The following is a 10,896-nucleotide window of genomic DNA, read 5'->3' on the forward strand; positions in this document are numbered from 1 at the left end:
AAGTTCCCCATCATGGGACCGTCTTTCATCCTAAATCAACAAGAAATGCTCATCCTGTTGCCCTTGTGCAGCCCAGGGACACAACTTTAGAAACAATGCATTTCTAGTTCAGTGGCCAGAGCCACTAATGCGTGCTTTCCTGCCCATCCCCTCCTACTTTGGAGCTTGACCAAGGTCAAGCTGGACAAATCGGCAATGATCCTTGTAGCTCTCTGGTGCTGAAACAATTTTAGTTCACCTGCATCTTCCAGATGTACACATGTTAAAGTATTTGCTTATGACCATTGCTGAACCTTCTAACTCAGAATGATGGCAGAACCATCCCTCCCAACCAACATCCCTCCACCTTATGGTCTGGGTTTTGGATGAGCAACAAGTATAGAGATGTTTTGCTTACAGGAGGTCTAATCAATCCTCAATAATAGCAGAAAAGCTTTCACAGGAAAATGCGATGCTGCTGAGTAGAAGAAATTCTCCGTCTGGTGCCAGCATTACCATGACCTTCCTCTGGACTCAGATCCCTGCCATTTTAGATTATATCCTTTCCCTGAAATCATCAATTTTATCCATTAGCTCATTACACGTGCATTTGGCAGTGATCAACACTTTCCATCCTCTGATTGACAATTACTCAATGTTCTCATACCCTAAATGCTTGAGGTGCCTGAGAGGCCTTGTCAGAACCCTCCCTCCATTATCAGCACAAACTCCTAATTGTGAGCTTAATCTACTTCTGTCAGCATTTATTAATCCACCATTCAAGCCATTGGCCTTCTACTCCCTTTCTATTTATTCCTGAAAGTGGCCTTCTTTCAGGCAATAACTTCCATTAAGAGATTGCCATAAAAGCCACAAACTCCCAGTAGACCATCCCGACACAATATTTCATAAGGACGGAGTATGTCTGTGGTTACATCCCAAATTCATCACAAAGGTTCCCTCGAAATTTCCTCTGAATCAGACTATTCATCTGCCTGTATTTTTCCAGGAAGGACATGAAGGTCTCTTCTCTTGATGTTTGTAGAGCTCTGGCTTTCTACCTACAGAGGAGAAAGTCTTTAGAAAATCCCTAAGATTGTTCATCTTGTTCACCAAGCAGACGAGAAGGGAAGTGATTTCATTGCAAAGATTCTCGAAATGGATCTTAAGTTGTATCTGACTGCATTATGAACAAAGGGAAACCCCTCCTTCTCAGAATGTTAGGGCCCGCTCTACTGGAGTACACGCTACGTCTGTAAATTCTCTCCAAAATATACCTCTTGTAGAAATGGCAACCTGGAGCTTATTGCACACCTTTACCAGCCACTATGCCTTGTTCCAGGCTTCTTCAGCTGCTGCATCCTTTGTCACAACAGTCCTTCAATCAGTAGTACGGTCATGGGTCCTTACACTCTCTCCACTTCGTCAATGAGTTCTGCTTGTGAATGACTCACAGCGAATACCCAGCTGACTTATGACACTCTGGATTCAGGACAAAAAATTAGTATTATTCTTACAATTGGGCATTGCACAGAAGGTTGTGGTAAGATTATGATTTCTTTTATGAATTTTGGTTTATGGCTTTAACGACTTCAATGCTGTACTCCTCACCAGTTTTCATTAAAAGAAAGGTTACTTACCTTATGTAACTGGAGTTGTTCAAGATGTGTGGCCTCTATGGGTATTCATAACCAACCTCCCTTCCCCTCTGTTCAGATCCTCATATGATTCATGGAAAAGTAGGAACTGGAGATGCAGTCGGTCTACACTGCTCCTTATGTTTTCATTTTATATCATGGGGAAGCACAGGTGCGGACCAACAGACACTGCTAGTGAAGAATCTCCCAGTCTCAGGCGCATGGAGCAGCTCCTTCCACAATCCCCTGAACACAAGCAGTGGAGCTTGTCCATCAGCATCCTTTTCATCATTGAAAAACAACATAGAGTCTAAGTGGCTTAGAGGGCTTTGTGTGGTTCCTTTGCACATGGTGGCATTTACTTTAAGGGCTAGATTCTGATATCTTCCTCCAGAAATAGTCCCATTAGCTTCAAGTTAGTAAAATCTGTAAAATTCTTTGGGCACCATTTTGATTTTCCAAAGGTTAGTTCATCATTATTACAACACAGAAAATAATGGTTATAACTAAGTGAAATCAAGCAGAACACCAGTACATTGTTTACATGTGTATATTATGCTTGTATATTTTCTATAATTCTTATGAAAAATACATTTCTAAATTTTCCACCTCTTCTATAATTCCAATTTTGATTATGTTGTATTGATGGAATTGTGTTAGATGGCAAGAAAATTAGCAAACACAAAAAACATTCGACATTACGACATTGCTTTATTAATATTGTTCTAGTTTATAGAGATATAAATGTTTCAGTTCAGTATTTATTCTTTTTTTCCTTAAGCATATGTACAGGAATACTTTGTTTCTGTTGGTGGATTAGACGTATTAGCTGAAATACTTATCAAGCTGGTCTGTGATTCATCTAGAAGTTACTCAAGCGCAAAACTTGCAGTAGTGGTAACAAAGACTCTAGATGCTTGCATTGCTGATAACTGTGAGTGCATGGACCCCAAACATTTTTATATCTATATATGGTATTTATAGAAATAAATTAGTAGGGCTAGATTTTAGAAAAAAAGTATGCAGATGGACATGAAATGGCAAGTAAGTGTACATATATGGCATGTATGCAAAATACAGTTTTACATGTCAGAATTCCCTAAACAGTCTCCAACTGAAATTAGAAAGAGTGAAGAAAATGCACCTGCACCTGCTGGGATTTGCAGAGACATGGGGGTGTGACTAACACCTTGATTTTTAGCACATAGATACACAAACAAATCTAGGTGCCCCTAAGTCTTTGGAGAAGTTTGACTTCTTTACAGGAAGTGTCTCCAGTTGTTCTATGGGGAGGATCTTATTGCTGATAAACCTAAGAGTTAGATCTTCATGTCCTCTCCAATTGCAGTGAGTTCTTCATGTGCTGACTCTGGTAAAGGATTTGGGGAACTTTTCCAGAGGTCTGCACCCCAATGTGCTGGAGAGCTCTGATTTATCAGGGCTTCTTACGCAGCAGGATTTGGGGGATGGGACAGTGTTGGGACTGGGAAAGAGCATTTACAGGACTGGTCCCCTGAAAGGAGACGATACTGACTTCAAATGTTGGAGTGAGGGAGTGAAAGCTGAGGGGAAATGGGGGCAATCTCAAGGCTTCTTCAGGGATATGGAGGACACCCTGAACAAGAAAATGTATTTTTGTAGCATTGTGTTGTGTACTTACTCTTTAGTTTAATTTTTGTCTCTTTAAATTATTTTATATTAATAGCTGCTGTTGGTGATGTTCTGGTAAAGTATCACATTGTATCTAAGCTACTGAGGTTGCTGACTTCTGACACTCTGGATTCAGGAGAAAAAATTAGTATTATTCTTACAATTGGGCATTGCACAGAAGGTTGTGGTAAGATTCTGATTTCTGTTATGAATTTTGGTTTGTGGCTTTAAACACTTCAATGCTGCACTCCTCAGCAGTTTTCATTAAAATACGCAAAGCAAAATTCTTCCACATAATTTAATTCAATATTAAAACTCAAAGAAAAGTTTCTGTAATGTTCTATCTTTGGTTTTGAAGAGCTGTTATCTCAATACAACATACAGTATCTTCAGAGTTAAAAGAAAGTAGAGTCTCATGAGGAGCACTCAAAGGACCAAATCCTGTTCACCTCATTCACATAGGGTGAAATTCACCTTGTCCAGAGGGCCAGAACAAGACATATGCATCATGTAAATTCCACTTAAGCCCTATTCTAACTCCTCCAGTAGTACCTGGAGCATAGATGTTGTGCTGACTCTTTGCACAGGGATATATCTCACCTATAAATAATTTTACTGAATTTAATAGCATTACTTTTGGAAGTGAGAACAGGATTTTGTCTGAAATGCTTTTGCCTGACATCTTAGTGTTTGTCCAACATAAAGTTGCCCAACTCAGACTGTCAATTGGCACCCTGTGGCAATGAAAGCAAACTGCGTGGATAGTTGCAGGATACTGATGATTGATTGTTTATATTGTTCGCTTTTCTCTCAAGAGCACTCTGGAATCTGTCAAACAGAGAATATCTTGTAAAGCCCTAATCCTGCTGCCTTTGAAGTCAGTGGCAGTTTGACAGTTTCGACAGGAGATGGATTGGGCTGTAAAGAAACTAATTGAATTAAAGGAGGGCTTTGCTCCATGGAAAATACATTGCAAATATAAATTTTATGATCTTATAAAATAAGAGAATTTTATTTTAATTTGTTATTGTTTGCAGAGTTAAGGATTTTTTTTTAAAAAAAGAAAAGATCCAATATAATTAGAGAGTTTAAGATCCTGTCTGAACTATAAAAATGTTCTTGGAAAGTTATGCAAATATTAGCATGCAAATATTAGCATAATTTTAGAAAACATAATTTTAGACGATTACATGAATTATGAATGGAGTGTGTTCTTCTCTTGCCCAGGGAAGAACTGATTAGATAGGCTGTATTTACAATGCAGATTTCGAACTGGAGTATACCAGACAATTGTAAATCATAGTTTACATTATATACATGTAAGAGAGATTTGCACTAATGTAGCTACCTTAGTGCAACAAACAAACCAAAAAACAAAACAACCAACAAACCTAATGAAAAATAAGACCCTAGTCAACAACTGAAATTCACTTGGGTCCCATTTAATAAATATACAGGTTTTTTACTAACTTAAACTCTAGATTTTTTTTAATGCAGACTTTTAATTATGGATAGCTATGTATTTTTCACTTGAATTAGCAGTATTTACTTTTTAGCTGACTCAGTCCTTATTGGATTTGCTTAAACTATTACTGAAATTTTAGAAGTGACTGTTTCATACAGTAAGTTAGAAGTTATGGATCATCCCTAATTGCTTCCTAAACTGGACAAAAAGTAAATAAAGCAATTCATATAAAGTAGTTCATGCATTATATGGAAATTACCCAGATATGATTTAATGAATTTGGCTCATGATAAAAAGAAACATTTTGCTGAATTTTATTTGAAGTTATTTATACTGTCTTCTAAAGATAATGTAAGAAAACTGTTAACCATGGTACAAGTTAGAAACTGATTTATTTTCCTTTAATGCTAATCTTCTTTAGAAGAAAATCAGTATGATCTGCTTAAGAACAATGGCCTTCCATTTATGATTCAGTTATTAACAGAGTCTCAGGATGAAGAAGTAAACAAAGCTGCAACTTTTGTGCTGCAAAATTGCAAGCAAATCAGTAAGCTTATTATTGTTTTAAAAAAATGAAATTCATTGTTCTCAGTATTTAAGATTTGTAAGCCTTCAAAATAATTGTAACCGTAGCAGGCTGGTAATGCAGTGCACTTCAGTAACGCTTGTTTTCCTTGGGAACAGTTGTATATTTACCACCATAGAATGATTATAACATTTAGGGAGGTGAAAGAAAAGTTGCAGAGATTCAATTGAATACAAAAATGTGCGGGCATAATCTGTGAACAAAAGGCTGATTCCCTTTAAATTATAGCATTGCCAACATCTAATCACACAAAACTGAACACCCTTGCCTCCCGCCTCACCCCCGCTCAGTCCATCCCCCCTTCTTGCATTGCTTGCTCTCCTCCACCCTCACTCGCTCCTTTTCACAAGGCTGGGGCATGGGGTTGGGGTGCAGGATGGGTTGAAGACTCTGGCTGGGGACACAGGCTCCAGCGTGGGGCCAGAAATGAGGGGTTCAGGGTGTGGGAGGAGGCTTTGGGTTGGGGCAGGGATTGGAGTGTGGGAGGGGTTATAGGCTCTAGGGTGGGATCAGAAATGAGGGGTTCAGAGTTTGGGAGGGGGTTCTGGGCTGGGACTGGGAGTTAGGATGTGGGTTCCAGCTGAGGTGCGGGCTCTGGGGTGGGATCAGGGATGAGGGGTTTGGGATACAGGAGGGGGTTAGGACTGGGGAGTTTGGAGGATGGGGGTGAGGGCTGGGGTAGGGGGTTGGGGTGCAGGCTCTGGGAGGGAGTTTGGGTGTGGGAGTAGACTCCAGGCTGGGGCAGGGGGTTAGGGTGTGTCAGGCTGTGCAGGGTGCATGCTCTGGGAGGGAGTTTGGGTTCCGGAGCGGGCTAAGGGTTCAGGCTCCAGAAGGGAGTTTGGGTGTGGGACGGGGGCTCAGGACTGGGGGTTGGAGTGCGGGGTGCAGGCTCCGGGAGGGAGTTGAGGTTCAAGAAGGCTGGGGCAGGGAGCTGGGGCGCAGGCTCCTCTGGGCGGTGCTTACATCAGGTGGCTCCCAGGAAGCAGCGACATGTCCTCCGGCTCCTCATGGAGGCGGCTCTTAGCCCTCAACCTCCAGCACCACGCCAAGACCAGGCTTCAGTGCGCAGCACCCTGGCGGCAACAGTAGGAACTGCACCGCGGTCAAACTCTGATAGAGACTCACGGCACCGGCGTTCCCTGGCACCGCAACTGACATCATCGGTCTGGCACTGCTCCCAATTGCCTTGTCAGAAGCAGCACTGTAGACTGGAAAAGGCTGGCCCACCTCAGCAGATGCCAGCCTCTCTGGACCCACCCTTGGCATCGCATCCCGTAGGGGAGCAGCAGGGGCACAAGTGCCGACTTTGGCACATTGACTCTGGCACTGAGAGCGGAGCCGTTGAGTCCGGTGCGTCTGGACTCCCTGATGCCTAGCGTGGTTGAAGTCCAGTTGCCATCGACTCCAGACACATTTGCGGTTGCAAGGGATCTGATTACTATGACAGTGTCAGTATCCCTTCAGCAGACAAAGGCACTGGTTCTTGCTCATGTGGTTCCATCCTGGGGCAAGCCGGCCCTTTTCCACCTGGCACTGTCAGTTGAGCCACGGCACCAATCCTGCTCTCGGCACTCTGACCGCCCTTGACGCCACTCGCGGTCCCAGCGTTGCTCGCAGTCCCAGCACCGCTCTCCTTTGCAGCACTGGTTGTACTTGCGGCACCAGTCAGACTCCTAGCACTGTTCTCAGCACCGCTCTGTACGTTGGTCACCATCCAGGAGCAGATCTTGGTCCAGATGGCACTCTCAACAACGATCACCATCGAGGAATAGATCCAGTTCTCAGCACTGGTCCAGACCCCGGCACCGATCTAGGTCACAGCACCACTCCATCTTCACAGTACTGATCTCCATTGCGTCGACGCAACTTGGCGCAGACCTGCTTGGCATCACCATGGCCATTGGGCTCTGCCTCTTGTTCAACGGAATCGGATGCGGGGTCGTGTCTATCCAACTGCCACCACTTGGATTACAGCCATCTGAACTCAGGAGCTGCTCATTGGCAGGCACAGGGACAAGGTCCGGTCCAAGGGTCTACTCAGTTGCCCTTTTGGATGCCCTGGGCATGCCAGCAGGCCCAGGGGTGCTCCATCAGGGGCTCCTCGTTCAGCCCCCTCCGAGCTGCGGGTGCCAGAGGTCACCATCAGCCATCCTGCTCCTGGGCGCATGGAAACTGGGGCGTCATCCATCCAGGCTCCAGACCCTCCTTCAACCCCGCTTCCAGGTCTGGATGCTGAGATCTAGGCTCAGGACTCCAAGACACAGCTGACCAAGAGGGCCCAGATAATCCTCTTCCTCCTGTGCCCTCCTCTTCCTCCTCACCTGATGAGGCGGTGGCAGGCACTGCTATTTCAGGCCCCCCCCAATATACCTCCAGGCCCACCAGGACCTCTTACGTACTGTGGCGTGGAATATGAACCTCCAAGCAGAGGAGGTTATAGAAGTGGAGGACCCTGTGGTTGACATTTTGTCCACAGAGGCACCATCTAGGATGGCCCTACTGCTTATCCGGACCATTCAGACCACGGCCAGAACAATCTGGCAAATGCCCGCATCTATTCCTCCGACTGCTAAAGGGGGGGGCGGAAATACTTCATACCTTCCAAGGGATATTACTGACTATACACACATCCACAGCCCTGTTCACTAGTGGTGGCCTCAGTGAATGAAAAGGAGAGCCATGGTCAGCAAGACCCGGCACCCAAATCAAAAGAGGCCAAACGCCTTGATTTATTTGGGCGCAAAGTCTACTCCTCGGGTGGTCTTCAGCTCCGGATTGCAAACCAGCAAGTGCTCCTGAGTCAATATAAATATAACTCTTGGAACTCCATGTTAAAGTTCAAGGAGCTGGGTCCTTCGGAGTCCAGAGATGAGTTTGGGGCCATGGTGAAAGAGGGCAAGACAGTGGCGAGGGCCACATTACAGACCTCGTTGGACACCGCAGACTTTGTCGCTTGGACCCTCTCTTTGGGCATTGCAATGAGACGTATATCTTAGCTGCAAGCTTCCAGCTTACCACCGGAACTTTAGCAAATGTTACAGGATCTCCCCTTTGATGGAGAGGGCCTGTTTTCCGACAAAACTGACGCGAGGCTTCAGAGCCTTAAGGACTCAAGGGCCATAATGCGATCACTGGGGATGCATACACTGGCTACCCAGCGGGAGTCATTTAAGCCTCAGCCCCAAAAATCCTATCCTCCTCCTCGGCTAAGGCAGTACTTCTATAGGAGGCGGGGGTGTAATACCAGGAGGAAACCCTCCAACCACCAACCTGGCCAAGGCCCTTCTAAGCCCTCAGTGGGCCCTAAGCAAAACTTTTGAAGGGACACTTGAGGACGATGTACCGGCCCTCGGTCAGGATCCTACCCCACCCTTCCTGAATTGTTTATCCCATTTCCACTGTACTTGGTCCCTTATAACCACAGACGGTTGAGTTCTTCACATGGTGGAAAGGGAATACTCTCTCCAATTTTCTTTCTACCCACTCTCCCTCCCCGTTCCTCTTCAGGGACCCTTTTCACAAGCAACTCCTCATTCAGTAGGTTCAAATGCTCCTATCCATGGGGGTGATCGAGGAGGTTCCATGGGAGCTAAGGTTCAAGGTGTTTTACTCCCATTACTTACTAATACCCAAGGCAAAAAGTGGGCTTCAGCCTATCCTGGACCTGTGCGGACTCAACAAATTCATGGTAAAGTTGAAGTTCCGCATGGTCTCCTTGGGTACCATTATACCTTCCCTGGAGACTGGTACGCCGCTCTCAACATGAAGGATGCGTATTTCCACATAGCAATCCATCCGGCACACAGACGCTTCCTCTGCTTTTTGGTCAACTGTGAACATTACCAGTTCGCTATCCTTCCGGTCGGCCTTTCCACAGCCCCCCGGGTGTTCACCAAATGTTTGGCAGTCATGGCAGCCTCCCTTTGTTGGAGAGGGATACAGGTATACCCATATCTTGATGACTGGCTCATCTGAGGTTGCACCAAAGAACAGGTGCAATCCCATGTTCAAATGGTCACGGACACGTTTTCTTGATTAGGTCTTCTCATCAATGTGGTGAAGTCGACTCTAGAATAATAGAGAATAGAATTAATCAGAGAATAGAATTAACCCAGAGAATAGAATTAATCCTAGATTCTGTGCATGCCCGAGCCCTCCTGCCAGACGCTCATTTCCACGCTCTGATGGACCTCATCCGGAGCCTTCAAAGCTTCCCAACCCCGACACCAAGAACATGCCTGAGTCTCCTGGGTCATATGGCTTCCTGCAGACCAGACATGCCAGACTTTGGCTTTGACCACTTCAGGCCTGGCTGGCATCTGTCTACTGCCCAGGTCAAGACATCCGGAACCTGTTCTGGAAGGGGTCCTGGCCTCCCTCCAATGGTGGCTAGACCCAAGGGTGGTATGTGAAGGAGTCCCCTTCCACACTCCTCAGCCCTCCTTGTACCTTGTCACGGACACGTCAGCCCTGGGATGGGGCACTCACTTCACCAGACGCAAGGCCTTTGGGCCCTGTCCAATCTCTCTCCATATCAATGTACGGGAGCTGACGGTGGTGCATCTTGCTTGCCAAGCCTTTCAGGAGTGACTGAATGGTCGTTGTGTGGCGGTCCTCAGACAATACCATGTCCATATTCTATATCAACAAACAAGGGGGGGGCTCATTTTTCCCCCCTCTGTCAAGAGGCTATTCAACTCTGGGAGTTCTGCATAGCCCATTTCATTCACCTGGTGGCGTCGTTTCTCCCAGGGGTCCAAAACACGTTGGTGGACCACCTCAGCAGGTCCTTGCAATCCCACGAGTGGTCACTTCACCCCGATGTCATCCACTCCATCTTCCTAAAGCGGGGGTTTCCCCAGGTAAACCTTTTTGCCTCGCACAGCAACTGGAAGTGCTGGACGTTTTGCTCCTTTCAGGGCCGCTCCCCAGGCTCTCTCACAGACGCCTTCCTACTTCTGTGGACAAGCAGGTTGTTGTACACCTTCCTGCATTTCCCCTTGTACACAAGGTCCTGATCAAGGCATGCAGGGACAGATCACGACTGATTCTGATCACCCCCAGGTGGCCCATGCAGCATTGGTACACCACGCTGTTAGAGATCTTGGTGGACACCCTGATTCCACTGCCTCTCTTTCTGGACCTGATCACGCAAGATCACAGCCACGTCTGTCACCCTGACCTGCAGTCCCTCCATGCTGCATGGCTGAGCCACTCTTAACTTCTTTGTTCTCGTTTGGTGCAGCAGATCCTGTTGGACAGCAGGAAACCTTCCACTCGGGCTATGTATATGGCTAAATGGAAGCGATTCTCATGCTGGTGCTTTCTCCACGACACGCTTCCCCTCCATGCGTCCCTGCCTCTCATTCTAGACTATCTCCTGGACCTGAAATAGCAGGGCTTGGTGATATCATCCATCAGAGTTCATCTGGTGGCCATTTCAGCTTTCCACCTGGGAGTTAATGGCTGATCTGTCTTCCCCAACCCCATGGTTGGTAGGTTCCTCAAGCACCTTGACCATCTATATCCACAGGTACGACAGCCTGTATCCACATGGGACCTCAACTTGGTCCTCTCCA

The 10,896-nt window shown here is 46.1% G+C and overlaps 1 protein-coding gene across 1 annotated transcript in view; it reads left to right on the forward strand.

The window, feature by feature from the left end:
- TERB1 (telomere repeat binding bouquet formation protein 1) overlaps positions 1 to 10,896 on the forward strand; it is a 54,451-nt gene that overhangs the window by 19,879 nt on the left and 23,676 nt on the right. Inside the window, exons 9-11 of the mRNA XM_030582211.1 lie at positions 2,398 to 2,550; positions 3,322 to 3,453; positions 5,153 to 5,278. Of these exons, the coding sequence (XP_030438071.1) occupies positions 2,398 to 2,550; positions 3,322 to 3,453; positions 5,153 to 5,278 (411 nt within the window). The remainder of the gene's footprint in view (positions 1 to 2,397; positions 2,551 to 3,321; positions 3,454 to 5,152; positions 5,279 to 10,896) is intronic.

This window comes from Gopherus evgoodei, chromosome 12 (genome assembly GCF_007399415.2).
Source record: "Gopherus evgoodei ecotype Sinaloan lineage chromosome 12, rGopEvg1_v1.p, whole genome shotgun sequence".
NCBI classification, from domain to species: Eukaryota; Metazoa; Chordata; order Testudines; family Testudinidae; genus Gopherus; species Gopherus evgoodei.